A 22,735-nucleotide genomic window follows, 5' to 3' on the forward strand; every position below is an offset into this window, starting at 1 on the left:
CAATGCATGATCCATTTGTATGACACTTCGACTCCATGTGGTATCTTTTTCGACAAGCACCTCAACTTGGTCACCATGGCAGTTTGGACTCTGTCACTGACCAACACACAACCGAGTTCATCTATCAATTCACTAACCCTCTGGGTTATACCCTAACTGATCAACCTTCAATCCTACATATTGATATTCTATCAGTGGAACACCTTAACTAGTCACTAAACATACCAATCCACAATATGCTCATCTTCATCATACAAGAGCTCTTCACTTGTCACTTTGTCAACTTTACCAGTGGACATACTTATCGATAACTACCTTGATGACACCATCCCATCAACCTTCAACCATCTCCATGTGCCAGTATTTGCCTTCCGACTGCCTTCTATTTCTGCAACTGCTCAATCTTGGCTTCTTCTTGATCAGCACAAACATCATCTCAACTGGTTTGTCAAAATGACAAAACCATCACTTCTTTAATCTTCCTCCTTTCTCTCGATGGCTCAGCTTGCCAACTCTAGCTGATCTGGTGCATATCTCTGATTTTATGCACCTAAGGTATTTTTGTTTTTCACTGGTTCATCTAGTGTGATCCTTCAATCACTTGCCTTCTACTTTTTGGTCTTATCTCAGAAGGTTATGATGCATTCCATGCATATTGGGAGATAAGATCTACTTACCGATGGGAGTGGATGCTTGTCATTCAATCTGGCACATATGATCCAATTGGGCACACTCATTGTCAGTCATATCATCAATCCTGTGATATCATCTTCATCCCATGGGAGTCCTGCCGATTGACATCCAACTTCATACCAGCTTTACATTTCTTCATTAGCTCACCCTGCTTTCCAGTTGGCTACAATGTACTTGCCAACATATCACATACCGCTTGTCATACCATATCGATCTCCACTACTTGTCTTCAACACAAGCCAACACTAACTTGTGTACTAGTGACTCTTATGACCACAATGTAGGCTGACATTCTCTTCATTACTGATGAGAAGCTATACCATTAACCTACTATATTAGTTGACATTAATGATACCATTTTTGGTTGAAATCAATGACAACAATACACTTCAATCTCTCATACTGGTTTCCATGCTATACTGGTTAACACCAATGACAACATAAAGCCAACAATCTCCCCCTTTGGGATTGATGTCAATACATGTAGTATCTAGCATACTACAGATTCTCTCTCCCCCTTTGACAATAATGGCAAACAGAACTCACATAGCTTCTCTCTCCCTTTTCTCTACCAATTTCTTCTCCTCCTTTGACCATTTTACTCTGCACCCTCTCAATCAGTAGTACTTGAGATGGATGGCTCAAACACCAATTGACAGTAATTTCTTAGCTACCAAAACTATATACAAACCGGATACCAATTGCATATACAAGTCTAATACCAAATATAGGAAAAATGTGTCGGTGAATTCCACTTACCTGTCAGTTAGACTGCATCATCTCCCCTTTTGATTATGCAAAAGGTTATTTTGGCCCTGATTTGCTAATACCAAGTGTTGAGGCTGACATTGATACCAATTTGATCTCACTTGTCTATCTATTGATACCAAATGTATGTTCTCCTCCTATGCAGGTAACTCTCATGGTCATGTGATTGTGAATTCAATAAAGTACAAATTGAATAGACATTGAAGTACCTCACAAACACAGACTTGTGAGCACATCCCAAAGTCTCAATCATACTGGTAATACCATAGACACTTTCTCTCCCCCTATGTTCAAGCATTCCTGATACCAATAAAAAAATATGGCTATGGACTCCCCTTGAGCCATAGATATTAGGTCATCTTTTCCTGTTAGGTTCTAAACTGGTTCTCCAATTTGCCCCTTATACCGGTTAAGTTGTGCATATTTGATCAACTGATGATCTTCCAGTTCCACGACATCTATCATAGCTTATGACATGATCTTATATGAACACAATCCTATACCACATCACTTCCTCATATCACATCACCAGATTTATTGCAATTATCTCGAACCTCATTGACTTACATAACCTGCAATACGAATCAATATTGATCCCAGTTGCATACTACATACTGCACATACCAGTTTCCCATACTAGTTTCCTATATCCATATTAAAGGAATTTATCCATAAGCCTCTGATCCCAATTGCAATTTAGTCATCCATTGATACATGCAACAGTAATCTGTCTCTCATCTATAGATGTGTAGCTAAAGCAACAACTACACACACTGCCATCACATTTTCTTTCTTTATACCGGTAGCAACTTGTTCTCCCATTTGTCCATTTCACTAAGTGGGTGAATAATATGGTCAATAAGTAACTCCCCCTAAGGTCATGCATCTCCTTTAAGCCTTAGGATATATCACTTGTGTATTGAATGCACAATGTCGGTCCATGGTTCTACTATCTTCATTCTTTCTCCATACCTGTTTGGTCTCATTCCGCTTCTCATTTGTAATATTGAGAGAAGGTTTTACCTTCTTTTTTTGATTGGTCCTTTCTCTATTGGATTCTCCAACATGAGTGGAAGAATTGTTGTAGAAGTAGACTGTGTTCATACCAAACACATGATTGGAGGACCTTTTGTCAAACCCATTTGACTATCTTCTTCTGGTCATGCTATTATATCCTGCTACTAGAACTGGTGGATATCTTGATCCTTCAAGGGAATTTATCCTATGATTCCATGTAGGTCTTTGACTCCCATATGCCCTATACCCATTTTCATATTGAGCATAGTTGTTATACTTCCTATCATAGGACTACAAGTTCTTCTTTCTGCAATCATGACTTCTATGGCTAAAGCCATTACACCTTTGACAGACAACATTGTTATTTCTAGGTGTTAGTGAACAGATTTGTCCTTCAAAGATAACTATACAAATAAACTCAAAATACCTAGCATGAAGGACAAAAAGTACTAACAGTTGGATAGATTATCATTGAAGTGATAATCTTCCTTTGAATTGAGAGGTACAGCTCCCTCTTAGAAGATTTACAAGGAATTAAATTGCGGATATGCTTTTAACTAGAAATAAATAAAGGAAAATAACATTCATCCATAGCCATGAAAATGAATGCCAAAGACTTACAAAATAGATATAAATGAAGACCATTAAATCAAGTTTAATTTTCTGCACTTATGGATAGCACTTGGACTAAAAACTAACAGAGAAAGTCGTTGCTCCAATATGGCTTACTTTCAGGCACACAGACTTGTAATAAATCCACATACACAATTGATTATAATAGAAAAGACATTAATAAATCATTGCAAAGGCTCAAAGCCCAGCTACAATCATAAGAAGAATATCAGCAACACAAAGATTGAAGATATCATCTGCATTCTTTTCATGTCTGAAAATCAACTCAAAGATTGATATTTTCTGTACAAAGCATTGCTTAGAAAAGCTTCAACTCCTCCATTACAAATAAAATCTACTCTCCCTCACCCATAGGCTACTAGAAGAAAAGAAAAAGAAGAAGAACCCCACCTCCCTCAATTCTTTTGCCATAAAAATAGCTACATGAGATCATTATTCGGTTTTATAACCAAATCTTGAAAAACCTTTTCACTTACGATTTTCACTTTCCCCATTACTCTTTTTTTATAACATAAAATACTTATAAACATTAGAAATATAATGCTCTAAAGTTTATAATAATATTTGGATAGGTGGCACTAGAATATTTTAACTCAAAATAAAAATATTCATTATGCTGGGCAGACTGAAAATATTTGTGACAGTCAAAATCTGTCTTGGTACGGGGCCCATAACGGTTGTTTGCACCATTAGATCATTCTCAAGTTTGGATATGTTGGTTGAAGCCTAGTTTTCTCCATTCTAACCGGTGTGATTTCAAAAATAATTTCGGAGTAAAAAGTTATGAGCTACTGTGTGCAGGTCTATATGACTGTCATAAAATTAGAACTTGAACCTTGAATTTCATCGAACACTTTGAACATCACTGAACTATTTGAACTAGGTTCTAATGGTTCATAGTATGGAGAAAGAGTATATGAAACATCATCTGCAATCGTGAAATAGAGCTACTGCAAAATACTTGATATGAATGTTAGTCTGAAAATGTCTTAGACACAACTTAGCACCTACGGTACCGAAATGAACACTATGAACTCTGTTCAAGACGGTTCAAGGGGTTCAAGGGGTTCATGAGGTTCAGACAACTATTGAAACGTAATGCTAAGGATTTAGAAATGATTTACAAGAGGATTAGGGATTGAACGAATAAATTTTTAACAAGACAAAGACTCAACTAAAAATTTTGCAAGGCGACTCACTCTTGTTATGAGGTTTGAATGACAAGATATCATTGGCTCTGACTAGGGACTGGGACTGTAAAGGATTGGGAGAATCCAAAATGTCTTTAGAAAATATTAGTGCCTAAACATTGGGCAATTGAGTCAAGAAAAACAAAGCACATGGAGCTTCTTGCAGAGGGCGGAGGCAATAAGGAAAAACTAACAAGTCAAAAACCCACACTAAACCAAGACTAAAAATTAAGACAAGCTACACCTAGATCACACCAAAAATATTATTTACACAAATATACAGGTAGGAAAATCCCACCATGAGAACTGGAGCCAAGAACTTCTTACAAAAAACCATCCATTGGTTGGGAGAAGAAGGAGCCTTTTTTGAAAAATGGCTTGTGTTCAAATGAAGCAACCCAAAACCATGCTCTTCTGGTAACTTCTTCAATGCTGAACATGAAACTAACAATATGCAGGAACTTTGTGAATACACATTCATGCCCAAAAAGCCATGTTTCATCATGAACTTCTGAATTTTCTGGAAACATCTGCACAGTATTTCTCAAATAATGTTCTATTTCTGGCTGAAAAAAGCAATGCTCAGAAATTCCTAGGGAAAAGGGTGCATCATTCTCACAATCACCACTATTAAGACCATCATTCTTAAAATAATTTTCAGCATTTGAACTAATCTCGGAATAGAGAGACACTTCACCATGCATGGGATCCAACTTAGCTGAAACAACTTCAACATCTTTTACTGAAATTAAATCTGCAAATTCCCTATCCAAACTTAATGCATGAACTGAATTAATACTTGAATCCTTCTCTGTGAAATCCCCTTCTTCAATGGATGACAAGAACTTCTCTATGATCTCTTCTTCACAAAAATAAGTACTATCCAAACCGGCCAACAGTTCTTGGGACTGTAACACTTCATCAGTTTGACCATTATTTTGTTTCAAATCTGAATTTTCTTTTTCAATTAGATTTTCAGAATGAGAAACATCTTTACCAAGACATTATTCCACCTTATTGTTAACACAATCTTCATTAGGAAGACATAATATTGCCTTACTGTCAAAATAAAATGATTCTACGAAGGACTCATCACAAACTTTTAAACATAAAGAATCATTTTCATCAACTTCATGTATAAGATTTAAAGCTTCATACTCTGGTTGCATGTAAATCTGAAAATTTTCATCCTTTATACTTTCGGAAACAAGATAAATTTCCATACTATCAGAACTGAAAGTTTCTATTTCTGGGTAAGAGAAAGACCTCAAAAAACCTATTTCATTCAAGCCCACAAGTTCTCCAATGTTGTCTTGATTATTCTCACTTACCATTGTTTGACTTTCATGAAATTGAAGTGTTTCTTGTTGAACTTCTCGCTCATTCAAGACAGGGTGATTGTAGGAGTGAGATGAAACTAAGGTGACTAGAGCCTCATCATCATCAAATTTTAATTCTTCTTTCAGCTGCAATATTTTCTTTGCATAAAATTGCAAGACTCTTGTCTTTTCTTTCAATTCTTTCAATTTGTGAAATTTTATGCAAAGACTTCTCCATAGAAGAGTGAATGCATGATCATCTTCCACACTTATATTATTTCTAACAGCATGAGAAATACTTTCTTTGTAATGCTCCAAGAAGTCCTACAATATTTTATCATCTATTGCAACAATTTCCAAAATTGAAGGATCTGGTCTTTTCCCTTTTCTCATTGCTCTTGCCTTGAGCATGATGTTTATATACAGAGTCGCCAATCTCCTGCATAGAGATAAATTTAAAAATCTAAGGAAACAAAATGCACTAGTCTTTGATTCCGAATCCCCAGTAGAGTCGCCAAAAATATGTTAGTGAATAGATTTGTCCTTCGAAGATAACTATACAAATAAACTCAAAATGCCCAAAATGAAGGACAAAAAGTACTAGCAATTGGATAGATTATCATTGATGTGATAATCTTCCTCTGAATTGAGAGGTACAACTCCCTCTTAGAAGATTCACAAGGAATTAAATTGCTGATATGCTTTTAACCAGAAAGCAATAAAGGAAAATAACATTCATCCATAGCCATGAAAATGAAAGCCAAAGACTTACAAAACAGATATAAATGAAGACCGTTAAATCAAAGTTTAATTTTCTGCACTTATGGATAACACTTGGACTAAAAACTAATAGAGAAAGTCATTGCTCCAATATGGCTTACTTTCAAGCACACAAACTTATAATAAATCTACATACACAATTGATTATAACATAAAAGACATTAATAAACAACTGCAAAGGCTCAAGTCCAGCTATAGTCATGAGAAGAATATCAGCAACACAAAGATTGAAGATATCATCTGCATTCTATTCATGTCTGAAAATCAACTCAAAGATTGATATTTTTTGTACAAAGCACTGCTTAGAAAAGCTTCAACTCCTCCCTTACAAATAAAAATCTACTCTCCCTCACCCACAGGCTGCTGGAAGAAAATAAAAAGAAGAAGAACCCCACCTCCCTCAACTCTTTCACCATAGAAATAGCTACATGAGATCATTATTTGGTTTTATAACCGAATCTTGAAAAACCTTTTCACTTACGATTTTCACTTTCCCCATTACTCTTTTTTTATAACATAAAATACTTATAAACATTAGAAATATAATTCTCTAAAGTTTATAATAATATTTGGATAGGTGGCAGTTGAATATTTTAACTCAAAATAAAAATATTCATTATGCTGGGCGGACTGAAAATATTTGTGACATTCAAAATATATCTCGGTGTGGGGCCCATAACTTTTGTTTGCACTGTTAGATCATTCGCAATTTTGGATATGATGGTTGAAACCTAGTTTTCTCTGTTCTAACCTATGCGATTTCAAAAATAATTCTTGAGTAAAAAGATATGAGCTACTATGTGCAGGTCTATATGACTATCATAAAATTAAAACTTGAACCTTGAATTTCATCGAACACTTTGAACATCACTGAACTGTTTGAACTAGATTCAAATGGTTCATAGTATGGAGAAAGAGTATATGAAACATCATCTACGATCGTGAAATAGAGCTGCTGCAAAACACTTGATATGAATGTTAGCCTGAAAATGTCTTAGACACAACTTAGCACCTGCAGTACCTAAATGAACACTATGAACTTTGTTCAAGATGGTTCAAGGGGTTCAAGGGGTTCATGAGGTTCAAACAACTATTGAAACGTAATGCTAAGGATTTAGAAATGATTTACAAGAGGATTAGGGATTGAACCAGTGAATTTTTAACAAGACAAAGACTCAACTAAAAATTTTGCAAGGCGACTCACTCTTGTTATGAGGTTTGAATGACAAAATAACACTAGGAAAAGGATTTAATCTATTACTAAACCTCTTTTTGCATTCCTCTTACCTATGGTCATAATATTTGTATGCAAAGTAGTAACTAGAGAAAGGGGGCTCATAACTTACAAATTTATTCTCTATGCATGAGGAGATCTTACTGGTTTGGCATCTCCATTTCTGCTTCTCTAGGGACTATTCTTGAACTGTCCAATCACTATAGTCCTTTCATCTAATCCCTTCATCTTCCACACTTGTCTTGACTTGTGGACAACATCATCTCTTTGTCTTCTACCGGTTGGAGGTCTTCTAAGTTTTCTTCTTCTCAAGTTCTTGCTTCTGGTGAAGTTACCTTCTCTCATCTTTCCTTTTCCTTTTGGATCAGCATTATTCCTCCTTGTAGCACTAGTCTTCTTTAGCTTCATGTCCTCACTGGTTGTAGTTAGATAAACCTTATTCCTGGGAGTATTTTGGATAGTGAAGGTCTGTCCTTTGTTATCTCCATTAGAGGAGACAAACTGAATGTCCTTGTGGGAAACATTCTTAGCATTCACTGACATCACATCCAAATCCTCTAGTATCTTTGGAGTGTTTTTGTTTACTCAACATTTTATATAAGGCCTTAGTGTTTCCATCATATCGAATCCTCACCTTGAGCTCATCCTAACATTTCTCAATATCTTTTCAAAGATTCTCTATTTCTCCTTTTAGCTATTGATACTCTTTATCCTTTGCCTCTAGCTCTGATGCTAGATCTTTACACTTTCACTCCTTGGTGTCCTCTAGTTAATTCTTCAATTTCGAGATACATCCTCAGACACTTCAAGACATTTGATCAGTTGGTTTTATTGCACAATAGAAGCATTTTTGAACAACTTGTATTATTTTCTTACTCTTCCAAGTTCATCATGAGCAGTCACCAATTCTCCTTCAAGATCTATTTTTGGTTCATATTCTTCTTCATCTTCACTATCACTCCCAAACACATCTTGCCAATAGGAATGATCCACATGATCACTCTCTGATGTGTTCCTCTCATATTCTGTCTCTTGAGCCATGAAGAGGTGAGTTTCCTCTTCATTAGTTTTGTTGTTGCTGACTGATCTACCTTCATCTGCAAACCTATGTGATTTATTTCTTTTATTGTTCTAACAAACTGGTTTTGCAGTGGTTGTCTCATTTCCATAGAGCTTCTTCAGTCGGTCCCACTAACTCTTTGCTGATCTACATATGTCCACATGTGAAGAAACATCATCAGATAGCCCAATGAGTATAGAACTCATGGCTTCAAGATTGTATTCATTTCTTATTTCTACTTCAGGACTGGTGGGAGGACTGACCAGTCTAGAAGGACCATTTACAACCAACATCCATACATCATACCCAAGGGAGGATAGGTAGACGTCCATCCTACAACTCCAAATAGAATAGTTTGTACTATCAAGCACCTAAGTAAGGGTTGACACTAAACAAACCATTGCATTCCAAAAAACCATAATCTACCCAACCTGGAGAAAGCTTATCAACTAGGAATCTAGACTCTCATACAAATTGTTGAACACAAGATGCCTCTGAGAGGGGGGGTGAATAAAGTGGTCTCCAAACTTAACCCTTTTAATTCCTAAAAGGTTTGTATAAGTTAGAAAACCTAGCATAGAGTAAACATACCAGTGAGATAGGTGAGAACATTAAGATGCAAGCACACAGAAAAGGACATATCACACAACACTAGATATACGAGGAAAACCCAACATGGAAAAAACCTCGGTGAGAAATGCTGCTAGAGTCTACTACTCCAATATAGCCTCATAGTAAAATAATGGTTATAACATTTAGGGCACCAACCCAAGGAGCACCAACCCCTGCACCGAGCTCCAACTCAGTGATTACAATGTCATATAACAATATGTAAAGCAGAAAATCGCAATCGAACCCTAGTTGCTCTCCCCTCTTCCAACTCCGAGGAGAGAGAAGGGAGGTTGCTAGGGTTGATGGTTTTCACTTGGGAGACTTTACATTCAAAAGAGGGGTTGAAACCCACAAGATCCAATCCCACACAATGCAAGATTGGATGCTAAATGAGTTTCAAGGGTTAAGAAAGCAAGGCTACCCTCTTTTGTAAAGAATGTTGATAGAAGAATTAAGCTAGGAATACATAGAAAGTGACAAAGATTCTCTTATAAACTGAGATAGGGATATAGGATGAAGCTGTGGACCTGGAATTAGCAGTAAAATGTCGATACGGCGCTGTCCTGCAAATTTGAGCAAAAGTTGCTGGGACGATGGCGCTCGAGTGCCACGGTCCTCCGAAAAATCCGCGAAACGAAGGGGGATCTGTTCGTCTCTACACAAGGATTCCAGATCTTCAATTTCAGCAGCGTACCTGCAACCTACACACAGAAAAGAGAAGACGATTGGGGGGTTAGGGATTAGGGGTTTGCCTTTAGGTCAAACCCCGGTTTTGGAATTAACCAAGAAATGAGAAATTGCTGTAAATGTAAATGTCTGTAATGTAAAACAAGTACTAATACCTTGTTGTAAGGATGTTTGTATCCTTATGTGCGAAGGTATAGATGTTGTTGTCTGTTGTATGTAGTATGTTGTATGTAGCATGTAGTAAGTGATCTCCTCCTCAATGGTTGAATCCTTGTCTTGAATGCAACACTTAGCCTTGAATGGAGACTTAGAAGGAATGCTTGAATGCTTGAATGCTTGAGTATCGTTTCCACATATGTTCATCCTCTTTCATCTTCTACCCAAATGGGAGACGAAAATGTAGTTTATATACTTGTCAATTAGGGTTCATAGACTGATTTTTCCGACCTTGGGCCGACCAGGAAAGATAATTTTCCAATTTGCAAACAAAAAGACTCGAGACCCCATAGGAGACCAGGCCCAAAATAGGGCCAGGGACCAGGGCATTGGGCGCCATGGTCTTGAGGGACCAGGGCGCTGGGCGCTCTGGTCCTGAAGGACCAGGGCACTGGGCGCTCTAGTCCCACCTCCCGGGACAGCAAGGTGCAAAGGAGGTTCAGGCCAGGGTGCTTGAAAAATGCAGTTTTTAGTGTCGTGAGCAAGTTTCGGGGTCTCCATTCAGGTTGCGTGTTGCGTCGCCATCGTGAAGACCGAAATGCAGTCAAAATTGCAAGTGTCACAATTTTAGGACGCTACATTTAGCCCCCACTTTAGCGGGAGTATGTATGCTCATACTTCCGGTAAAGTACAAGGAAACAACATTGAAAGACTTTCACCACGTCAAGGAGGCAAGACACACCAAGCCCCTAGTGGACTAAGGATCTTATGACTTCGATTGACAAAGTAAAAGGGAAGATCACGAGGGAGAACCATGACTGTCAGTAGTAAGGTTCCCTCACTATGAGTCATGCAAGAAAAATACCAGAAATTTTCAAGGGAAAGCTAAGTTTGCCAAGAAATTTTCAAGTATCCTAAAGGGATAGACAGGGTGTATGCCCCCCTACATTAAAGCGATCGCACACGCCTCAACGGGGGTGATTGTTTTAACGTAGTGATACACATAAGAAATGAGAAAGGAAAGGAGCACGTTATCGCAAAGATTTAGCCCCCAAGTGTGAGATAAACCCAAGGATAATAAACACAAAACACAAAGCACGAGGTGACTTCGCTTTCCTCGGGGTCAGTATGCTGTATGATAAGTCATGTATATATATCATATGTATGTATGCATAATTGTTCTTCATTCCCCAATCAAGGAAGGTCACCTAGAAGAAGGGAACACATGTGTCTTTTGAGTCAACATGAGAGAGACCAAAAGAGATCTCAATGCTTTGCATCGTCCTCAAGTAGACAACACTAAGGACAACAAATAGAAGAATGAGAATAACATATAGAAGAAGTAACAAAAGAGAGGAGTAGAGAATCTGCTATGCTAATGTAACTAGTCTAGCACGTCATCTACCCCCCGATCTTGCTGATCAATGTTTCGGGAAGGCAGGGAACACGCTAGAGGAAGAACATCCAACACAGCAGATGGAGCTATCACAAGATCCAAACAAGGCCTATGTTCATGTTCCGAGCCACGTTGTTCTTGTCTAGGAGCTAGGATAAGTGCTTTAGAAAATTCATTAGATAAATGGTTATCAATATCAACAAGTTCATATTCACTATCAGAAGCAAGAGGAGTAACATGTTCATCATGAATAACATTTTCATCTATATCATCATCAAGATTTATAAAAATAGGATCTTTAACTCGCACAGGATCAAGACCATCATGCATCTTTTGTTTAGGAGATTTTGGCTCAATTCTCGGCTAAGGAGAAAATGGAATAATGCTTGTTGAAGGTGTCTTTAGAGATTGCAAAGTTTGAGAAGCAGCTGCTTGAGCTCTAAGACGACGCTTTCGTCGACGTTCGCGTGCAGAACGATTTCGTCTAGTCTTAGTAGGAAGTGGAGAAGATTGAGGAGGAGGAATGTTCTCATCCTTATCACTTGGGTGTTTAGGTTGTGGTCTCTTAGGCTGGATAATAGGAGAAGAAGAATGTCTCTTCTCTCTATAAAAGGAAGGAGGAGGAACTGCTCCATATAAAGGAGGAATTTTTGGTTTAGGAAGGAGACCAAGTCCATCATGACGAGGAGGTATAGGTCTACTTTTAGAAGGTTTATTAGGCATAGACATAGTCACATCCATGGGAACGGGTTGAGAATCTTCTTGAGGAAAGACATTAGTTTTATCTTTCAAAGGAAGAACTTCCTTCTCAAGAACGATAGGAATATCAAGTTTGGGTGTTCTAGGTTCACTTAAAGATAGGATCATATCTGTTTTCCACTTTTGATAAGATTTGAAAAGATGATCACTTCGCGGAGGAAGAGATTGGAATTGTTTAGGCCAAAAGTAATCAATAGGAACGCTAGAGGTTCTTTCAGCTGGTTTAAAGAGACTATGATTGACAGTAACAACTTCACCATTATGGGGAAATTTCAAACACTTATGAATAGGACAAGCAATAGCTTTCATGGAAGATAGCCAAGGATAGCCAAGCTTCACACGAAATTGTTCGGATGAAGGAATAATAGCAAAGTTCACATCAAGGGATTTGTTATGGACCTCAATAGGCAATGTAATAGAACCAATTGCAGGAGAAGAAAATGCATCAAATAATTTCACAACCACATCTGTTTTGTCATAGATCACTTGATTCAATTGCAAAGTAAAAAGAAATTCTTCAGTAATAACATTAACCATGCACGAAGGATCAATAAGCACTCCACGGCAAGGTGTATTCTTGACTTTTGCAACTATGTATAAAGGACCATCAGGTGCCCTGATAGTTTCACTAGAATCAAATGTAATGGAAGGTTCTTTAGGGATTTCTTGCTGCTCTACAAGGTTAATCACATTCGGAGTCATAGACACAAGACCATCAGATGAGAGAGAGGAATCATTAGCCTCAATCGCATTAGAGGTATGAGAAGGTAATGGATCAGTAAAAATCTGAAGATTTTGGTTAGGAGGAGCTACAGATGTGTTGCCTTTATCATTCACTCCCGAAACAGAGATAGTATTATTATCAATCAAGTCTTGAATTTTACCCTTTAAAGAAAAACATTTTTCAGTATCATGCCCAGGCTGATGATGAAAGTGACAAAAAGATTTGTTATCAAAACAAGGTGAAGTAATCTTTGCAGGATCAATTTGCCTTATAGGAGGAAGGGTAAGCACATTTTGTTCCAATAACTTATTCATAATACTATGCAATGATTCATTCAAAGGAGTATACTTTCTTTCTTTCTTGAAAAACTTAGAAATAGGAGGCACACCTGATGCTGCATTCACATTGTTGTTGATGATTTTTTCATTGAATTTGATGGAATCTCTGTTCGGTTTAAACTTCCGAAATGGTTGTTGACTGCTATCACCCTTATCACTCGGAGCCATAGGATGAGATTGTTCCATTTGACTCACAGTCAGTTGATCATTGTGAAGAGTTGCACACAATTGTTGGAAAGAAGTAAACTCAAAAAACAGAAGTTTGTCTCGAATATCTTTTTGTAAATTAGAAATAAAGATTCTTTGAATATCATTGTCAGGCACTGGAAAAGAAATTTGAGCATACAAATGCTTATATCTACCAATGAAATCAGTCACTTTTTCTTTAACACCTTGTTTACAATGCATTAAATCAATCAAAGTAACTTTGGGACTTATATTGTTTTGAAATTGTTGAATGAAAGCATTTGCAAGTTGTTTGAAAGAAGTAATAGAATAAGAAGGCAATGAGCAATACCATTGTAGGGCTTTATCTCTTAATGTTCTAGTAAAAAGTTTCGCAAGCAACCTTTGGTCATAAGCAAAATCAGTACATATTATTTGAAAAGTCTTAACATGTGTTAGAGGATCTCCTTTACCATTATAAAGCTCCAAATGCGGGATTTCAACATGTTTAGGAGGGATAGCTCGAACAATGTCAAGAGAAAGTGGGCTCGCAACATCAAATGTGGGCACACTAAACTTAGATTGATTCATAGAGGCAATTTGTTGTTGTAAAGAAGAGACAGTTTGTTCAAGATTGTTAATGGTCGCTTCAGTCCAAGAATTCATATTAGGCGTGTTAGATTGAGATGGAGGTGTTATGTTATTGAAAGAAGGTAAAGAGTAAGGTGGCGGGACACTATGATAGTTAGTCATAGGAGAGGATTGGACAGGAGGAATACTACAAGGAGGAATGGAATGGTTAAATGAATTGCCCCCTTGCGTCATGTTCATTTGCAGAGATGTAATAGGAACACTCATTGAAGGAATGAATGAAGAAGTCGGATTAAATGAAGGAAGAGGGTTAATTGAAAAAGAAGGATTGCCCCCATGATTGGTGATCACAAGAGGAATGTCTTGTATAGAAGTAGTCATTATGTTTGATGTAAAGGTTGGTATGCTAGCAATAGAAGTTGTTAAAGGAATAGAATGATTAACTTGAGTGGGAGGTTGTGTATAACCTAAAGTTTCGGCACAACTCTTCATAGGCATCACATTCGAATCCACAATGTGTGCAATACCACGCAAAATATCAATTCCATTCTTATCACTTTGAAGCATGCGTTTTAGACCCTCAATTAAAGGAAGAGCTTGACTATCAGGGTATTCTTCAGACATCCATTGTCGAAAATCGTCAAATTGGTTATCCAATTTCGAAAGTTGTTCTACAGAAACCTCATGGAGAGCTTCTTCATCATTAGGAGGATTAGAGGAATTACCCATGTCCTCGTTAAAAAGGCTATTCAAATTAGGTTCCATCTCCTCGGTAATTAAACCTCGGAAAGACTTAATTCTATGGCTTCGTCTAACGGGAATAGTGTAAGTAGGGCTTATTGTTGTAAAACTCATGCACTAGAGAGGGAGAGAAGATTTTGAATTTAGAGGTAGCAATTTTCAGTAAAATCAGCCAATCTTCTAGATTTAAGCTGTTAAATGCAATCACGACAGTCTCCCGAAATTTCGGAAAAAATGTCCGGGACCGTGGCGCTCGGAGTGCACACGGTCCTTGCAACTTTTTTCGAAATTTGCAGGGATGAAAGGTATGATGATTTTAGAGCTAATCTGAAAAAATTGAGTGATTTTACGATCTGTAGACAGGCCAAATTAAAGTTGCAATCTCAAAATTGAACCCTACCAAGATTGTCGAAAAAATGCAAAATTTGAATTTTGAAAAAGAGAGGGAAACTGAAATTTTGAATTTTATGATTTTAGAGGGAATGTCAAAAGCAATGCAAGTTTTGGATTTTAAAAATTGACTCAATTTCACGCAAAATTCAATTTTGAAAGCGGAAATCAAAGTTGTTGTAATTAAGCATTTAATTTCAAAAGTCACAAATTGCAAGAATTTGAATAAAGCACTGAAACTTCGAATGAATGCAAACACACTTTTCAGATTTAGGATAGTAAGAACACAATTTTGACGCAAAATTTCAATTTCAATGATTTTTGAATGATTAGAAGCCCTAAACCAAGCAATCACAAGACCAACTTTGACTGTAATTTTGAAAGTGTTATAATTGATAAAATCAGCCAAAATTCTAGATTTTAGCAGAAAAATACAGTAAGATCTTGCTCCTGAAATTTCGGAAAAAATGTCGGGGACGATGGCGCTCGGAGTGCACACGGTCCTCGCAACTTTTTTCCAAATTTTCAGGGATGAAAGATATTGTGATTTTATTGCGGAATCCAAAATTACAGCTGATTTGGAAATGTTTTGATCAGTGAAATTGTCAGACAAAGGTTGAATCAAGAAGGTTTCAAAAATTAGGGTTTTGACACTTAACCACTTAATTTTCAAAATTAAAGCACAAATATGAATTGACAATTTGTAATAGAAGGGCAGATCTGAAATAAGCATTAACAATTAAATATTTCACAAGTTCAATTACTAAAAAGAAATTTTAGGGTTTTTATGCAATCAACCTCTAAAATTTGCAAAAGATCAAACATGGAAATATAATCAAAGAAGCCAATTTTCAGATCTAATCATGAATAATCAGAAAGGATGTTCACGTCGGGTTCACCAAAATGTAAAGCGGAAAATCGCAATCGAACCCTAGTTGCTCTCCCCTCTTCCAACTCCGAGGAGAGAGAAGGGAGGTTGCTAGGGTTGATGGTTTTCACTTGGGAGACTTTACATTCAAAAGAGGGGTTGAAACCCACAAGATCCAATCTCACACAATGCAAGATTGGATGCTAAATGAGTTTCAAGGGTTAAGAAAGCAAGGCTACCCTCTTTTGTAAAGAATGTTGATAGAAGAATTAAGCTAGGAATGCATAGAAAGTGACAAAGATTCGCTTATAAGCTGAGATAGGGATATAGGATGAAGCTGCGGACCTGGAATTAGTAGTAAAATGTCGATACAGCGCTGTCCTGCAAATTTGAGCAAAAGTTGCCAGGACGATGGCACCCGAGCACCACGGTCCTCCGAAAAATCCGCGAAACAAAGGGGGATCTGTTCGTCTCTGCACAAGGATTCCAGATCTTCAATTTCAGTTGCGTACCTGCAACCTACACATAGAAAAGCGAAGACGATTGGGGGGTTAGGGATTAGGGGTTTGCCTTTAGGTCAAACCTCGGTTTTGGAATTAACCAAAAAATGAGAAATTGTTGTAAATGTAAATGTCTGTAATGTAAAACAAGTACTAATACCTTGTTGTAAGGATGTTTGTATCCTTATGTGCAAAGGTATAGATGTTGTTGTTTGTTGTATGTAGTATGTTGTATGTAGCATGTAGTAAGTGATCTCCTCCTCAATGGTTGAATCCTTGTCTTGAATGCAACACTTAGCCTTGAATGGAGACTTAGAAGGAATGCTTGAATGCTTGAGTATCGTTTCCACATATGTTCATCCTCTTTCATCTTCTACCCAAATGGGAGAGGAAAATGTAGTTTATATACTTGTCAATTAGGGTTAATAGACTGATTTTTCCGACCTTGGGCCAACTAGGAAAAATAATTTTCCAATTTGCAAACAAAAAGACCCGAGACCCCATAGGAGACCGGGCCCAAAATAGGGCCAGGGACCAGGGCGCGCCCTGGTCCTGAAGGACCAGGGTGCTGGGCACTCTGGTCCCACCTCCCGGGACAGCAGGGTGCAAAGGAGGTTCAGGCTAGGGTGCTTGAAAAATGCAGTTTTTAGTGTCGTGAGCAAGTTTCGTGGTCTCCATTCAGGTTGTGTGTTGCGTCGCCATCGTGCAGACCGAAATGCAGTCGAAATTGCAAGTGTTGCAATTTTAGGACGCTACACAATATAAAAGTAATACCCTTGTTCCAAATGAGATTTGTAACTCTCACACATGTTTCTCTACCAATTCACCTCTTTTCAATTCTATGTCAGTTCTCTTCTCACCTTCTTTCTATTGCAACCTCACTGGTTCAACGTCTACTTCTTCTCTGTCGGTACTCTACTCTCTGATCTCTACTGATTCTCAGCTTGCCGATTATTCCACGGACCGATTTAAACCCTACTCTGATCCATTTGCCTGTTCAGCCTCTACCTCTTCTCACTTTCTCTTTGCTCTCCTTTGCACACTGCAACTACCTTCTAACTAGTTCAACCACCACTGATTCTCACCACTGTCAGGCTCAATGACAGTTTGTCGGTTGCCTTACCCTGGCTGGTTGCACTCTTCTCACTGGTTCTCTCTCAAGCACTTAGTCACCTCTATGATTGTCGATTGGCTCTCTGACTGGTTAACACTTTGATTGCACTCACTTCACTAGCATCACTCTCTCGTGTAGTAGCAGTAGATCTTGTCTTCGATCTGTATACCTATACTATGCATTCCTGCCAAAACCAACATTCAAACTTTTGGTGTGCTAGGGCTCCTTCATCAACCTCGAGGCAAACCAAATCCAACCAGATCTCCTTTCATCAACCACCTACAAAGGATCACTCAACTTCGCCAATCATGCTACTTCCAAAACATGTTTGCTATACTTAGCAAACACGACCTCTTTTTCAGTTTGCACTTGTCAATCACCATGAAACGATCGTGCAGTTAGCTTCACCTACCCAGATCAGTACCTGGACACTCTACTTCGATCATGAAGCCACCAAATCAGATTGTTGAGCTCTGATTTGTCTCGAGCCACACCTTTCTGTTCTCGATCCATAATTTACGCCATTAACATTAATGTCGACCAATCACCACCTACCTCATCAACAATGCATGGGCCATTTGTATGACACTTGGACTCCACGTGGCATCTTTGTCGGCATGCACCTCAACTTGGTCACCATGTCAGTTTGGACTTTGTCACTGACCAACACACAACTGGGTTCATCTATTGGTTCACTAACCATGTCGGTTATACCCTAACCAATCAAACTTCAAGCCTGCACATTGTTGTTCTTCCGGTGGAACACCTTAACCGGTCACCAAACATGCCACTCTACAGCATGCTCATCTTCATCATACAAGAGGTCTTCACTTATCACTTTGTTAGCTTTATCGGTGGACATACTTACCGGTAACTACCTTGATGACACCATGCCATCAACCTTCAGCCGTCTCCATCTGTCAGTATTTGCCTTCCGGTTGCATTCTATGTCTCTAGATGCTCAACCTTGCCTTTTTCTTCATCAGCCTGGACATCATCTCAACTAGTTTGTCAAAAAGACAAACACATCACTTCTTTAATCTTCCTTCTCTTTCCTGGTGGCTCAACTTGCCATCTCTAGCTAATCCGGTGCATATCTCTGATTTCATGCACCTGAGGCATCTTTGTGTTTCACCGATTCATCTGGTGTGAGCCTTGAATCACCTACCTTCTACTTTTTTGTCTTATCTTAGAAGGTTATGATGCATTCCATGCATATTGGGAGATAAGCTTCACTTACCGGTGGGAGTGGATCCTTTTCATTCAATCTAGCACATATGATCCGGTTTGGCACACTCACTGTTAGTCATATCATCAATCCTATGATATTATCTTCATCTAGTGGGAGTCTTGTTGATTGACATCCAACTGCATACTGGTTCTGCACTTCTTCATTAGCTCACCCTGCTTGCTCACTGGTCATATGCTTGTCGGTTGGCTACAATGCACTTGCCAACATATCACATACCGGTTGTCATACCATACTGGTCTCTACTACTTGTCTTCAACACAAGCCAACACTAACTTGTGTACCGGTGACTCTTATGACCACAATGCAGGTTGACATTCTCTTCCTTACCGGTGACAAGCTATACCGGTAACTTGCTATATTAGTTGACATTAATGACACCATTTCCGGTTGACATCAATGACAACAATACACTTCAATCTCTCATACCGGTTGACATCAATGATAACAGAATACCAACAATTTTTTATTGATTGAAAGATGATACTGAGAGTTGAATACAACTATGATTTTTATTTGTTGCTCATTTGTATAATTATTTTCACTTTATTTATGTTGTCTCAATGCTTTTCTTTCTGTTTTTTTTTTTAATAAAATACATATAGCCTAAACTTTATATTAATATAACAATATACATTATGTTTGAAATAATATATTTATGTTATACTATTAATATATTATGGTATTTCAATAAAAAAAATATTATGACACTATGTGACACTCTTTCAAATCGAATTTACTATGGAAGAAAAACGCTTACGCTCTGCACGAGGGTGTCAATTTTATTGTCCAACACTAGTTCCTAATCGAGTAGACCAGAAGCAGAAATGGGGTAGACGTACTCATAGCAGGGCAGTCGATGTCATTTCCACAATTTTAGTACTTTTAAAGGTGACGTTCACATTGGAAACCAAACACCGTCGCTTTTGTAATAGGTAATGCAAGCACCTCTAAAAGGGAGAGTCTAAGATGAATTTTACACCGGGGGCCTGTAATTAAGCGTGACTAAAGGTTTTTCTTAACATGGAGAATGAATCCAGTGAAATAAACTGCTTTGTGACTTGTCAAAGTGGCGATATAACTACTGCCCTAGGCCTACAGCTCGAACTTGTTGATCTGTCAAGCTTGTCAGCGACGTGGGAGGGAAGAACATGTTTGGACGAGGCAGTAGTTGCAGCAGACCCAGGTTGATTCCTTTAACAAATTCACCTTTTTATTAGAAGCTATCCTCCAATTCCACTTGTTTTTCTTGCTTAACTAGCCGATTCCTAATGCAGATTTGCTACGAGAATTGATAGCCAAGCTACAAGACCCAGGTCATTCTCTTCTTACACTCTTCTCCCAGATCAAAAAGCTGTCATTCACTTGTTTCTCTTTCTTACAACGTGATTCTTGCAGGCTTGTTACGAAAGTTACCAGAATTAATTAGCATAATAAAAATGACAAACAAAAATGGCGAGACGGCTTTGCATTTAGCTATAAGGAGACATCGTGTGGATCTGGTGAAATGGCTGGTAGATTTTGACTTAGGTATAAGGAAATATCGCGTGGATCTGGACAAACACTTGGCGGACTTGGATTTCACTTTGTGTAATTGGGAAAAGGCGACAGATCCAGGTCTTTTTCTCTGTTTCTTTTTACTAAAAGCTGTTCTCTACTAGTTTTCTTGCTTAACTAGTTGATTCATTACATGCAGATATGATACGAGAGTTAGAAGCAAAGGTACGGGATATCATCAGAAATACGGACAATAAGGGCGGGACACCTTTAGATTTAGCTGCAAGGAAATATCGCGTGGATCTGGTGAAACATTTGGTAGACTTGGATACCAATATGTGTGATTGTGAAGATAAAAAGGGAGAAACTCCACTAAAAATGGCAATAAGGATGGGATTTAAAGAAGCTGTGAAGTTATTAATAAATCTCACATCAAACGCTCTGCATTTGGTTGTAGAGCTTAACCAAGTCAAACTAGTTGAATTTTTAATTAAGGAAAATGTACATTTGTCAAATCATATCAATCAGCCTTACCAGCATCCCCACGGGAAAGGCCTCGCAAACAAAAACAAGGCAGAGAATGAAGGTAATGGTGATTCAAAAACCTAATTAGCCCAAAGAAAATCTTTCCACAAATGCTTCTCATGACAAAGGTAATGGTAATACAGATAACCAGAATGCCCAGCCAATTGTTCGACAAGGAGACACGCCTTTGCATATTGCAGCAAGGAATAAATATGAGCACGTAAGATTTTTCATTTTATTTTGTGCCTGATCCTCGTGAATGTTCATATTTTACTGATAAATTCTTTTGAAAGGGCATTTGAAAAATTTGCAAGCAACTAATTGTTCCTCTTTTCCTTTTACTTTTGCCTGTTGTGAGGTGTAGATGGTAAATTTGTTGCTGAAAGTGCCTGAGGTGAACAAGCATGCCTGGAACAGCGAGGACAAAACACCGTTGAATATTGCAAGAGAAGTCACGGAGTACCATGAATCTTTCAGGATTATAAGCAAGCTGTCAGATTATGGAAGGAAGGCGAAGCCATTCATGTACTGTGCGCCACAGGTGAGCCATAAAAAGCTCATGGAAGCGAGGAAAATGGTTACCGAAGCCTACGAAGCCAGACGTAGTGCAGAATTAGTGGTGGCAGCTCTGTTGGCCTCCATGACATGTGCCGCTGCCTTCTCTGTCCCAGGAGATTTCTCAGACAGCGATGAAATAAAAGAGCTAGGGAGCCCTAATCTTATTTCCCTCATTTCCTTTAAGCTCTTCATTATTTTCGACTGCATAGCCTTTTTTCTCTCTCTCTTCGTTTGTATAATGTGGGAGATGACTTCAGAGCTTACTACAGCGGACAAGATGTTGTTCATGACTGTCAACAGTTTAGTAGTTTGCTACAGCTTTGGCTTCACCGCTTATGGGTTTATGTGTGCAGTGTACGCGATGCTTGCGCATAAGGTTAAGACCTTCTCTTGGGTGGTTTTGGGAAGTCTCATAGCCATTACTTTCTGTGGCGTTGTCGCATTCATCCATCAATCGATACAATTTTCAGTGACGCGGGCCAGATTTCACCGCCTTTGCGGTGTATCATGTTTTTACGATGATATTGTTGAAAAGTTATGGTCTGGAGTTGAACATTGTGGGCTTCTCGAGCTTTTCCGTTCAGGTGATGAAGTTTCCCGTGATATAATCACTGGGCATGTCAAGTTCAGGGGGCAGCATCATGAACATGAAGATAGCTATGTTTAGCTATTGCTGAACAACCTTCACGACGGTTCATTACCTACTTCCTGCTGTCTCTTTCTCCAATACATTGGCTGTAATTCGCAGAATATTTTAACTTCTTTCTTTCCTTGCTGTCCACTGTACTGCTTTCTACCCTGCAGTAATTTAATCCATCATTCGGTAAGTTTTTAAAACTTGTATTATTATATTTATGAGTGAAAGAAAGTATAATCTTTTAGATTTATTAACCTGTGTTGCAATATCTATTTTTAAAAAGAGCTGTGATACAGCTGGACTCCATGGCATTTGTCATTTGCTAAGAACTGTCGAATTATTGTTTTTTTGTGAGAATAAAAAGTTGCTTCATGTTTAGATTTCATAAAGAGCTTAACAATTGATGTTATGTGGTTTTGTAATAGTTTTTTTAGTCTTTATGTTGTAACAAGAGGTAAGGTGATGAGAATGTGTTTAAAAAGTTATTATAGTATCACATAGATAGAATTAAGAGGTACATTAAGTTATTGCAAT

The 22,735-nt window shown here is 38.0% G+C and overlaps 2 protein-coding genes across 2 annotated transcripts; both read left to right on the plus strand.

Moving 5' to 3' along the window:
- Nucleotides 1-19,991: 19,991 nt before the first annotated feature.
- Nucleotides 19,992-21,256, plus strand: LOC131049449 (uncharacterized). The gene is made up of 5 exons (XM_057983503.2): nt 19,992-20,170; nt 20,262-20,300; nt 20,383-20,601; nt 20,681-21,067; nt 21,150-21,256. The coding sequence occupies exons 1-5, from the start codon at nt 20,008-20,010 to the stop codon at nt 21,254-21,256; spliced, it is 915 nt and encodes a 304-aa protein (XP_057839486.2). The 5' UTR covers nt 19,992-20,007.
- On the plus strand, nt 21,070-22,410 carry LOC131049454 (uncharacterized). Its single transcript, XM_057983509.2, has 2 exons — nt 21,070-21,226; nt 21,371-22,410. The coding sequence occupies exon 2, from the start codon at nt 21,371-21,373 to the stop codon at nt 22,229-22,231; it is 861 nt and encodes a 286-aa protein (XP_057839492.2). The 5' UTR covers nt 21,070-21,226; the 3' UTR covers nt 22,232-22,410.
- Nucleotides 22,411-22,735: the final 325 nt, after the last annotated feature.

The sequence above is a fragment of the Cryptomeria japonica genome, chromosome 1 (genome assembly GCF_030272615.1).
Source record: "Cryptomeria japonica chromosome 1, Sugi_1.0, whole genome shotgun sequence".
NCBI classification, from domain to species: Eukaryota; Viridiplantae; Streptophyta; class Pinopsida; order Cupressales; family Cupressaceae; genus Cryptomeria; species Cryptomeria japonica.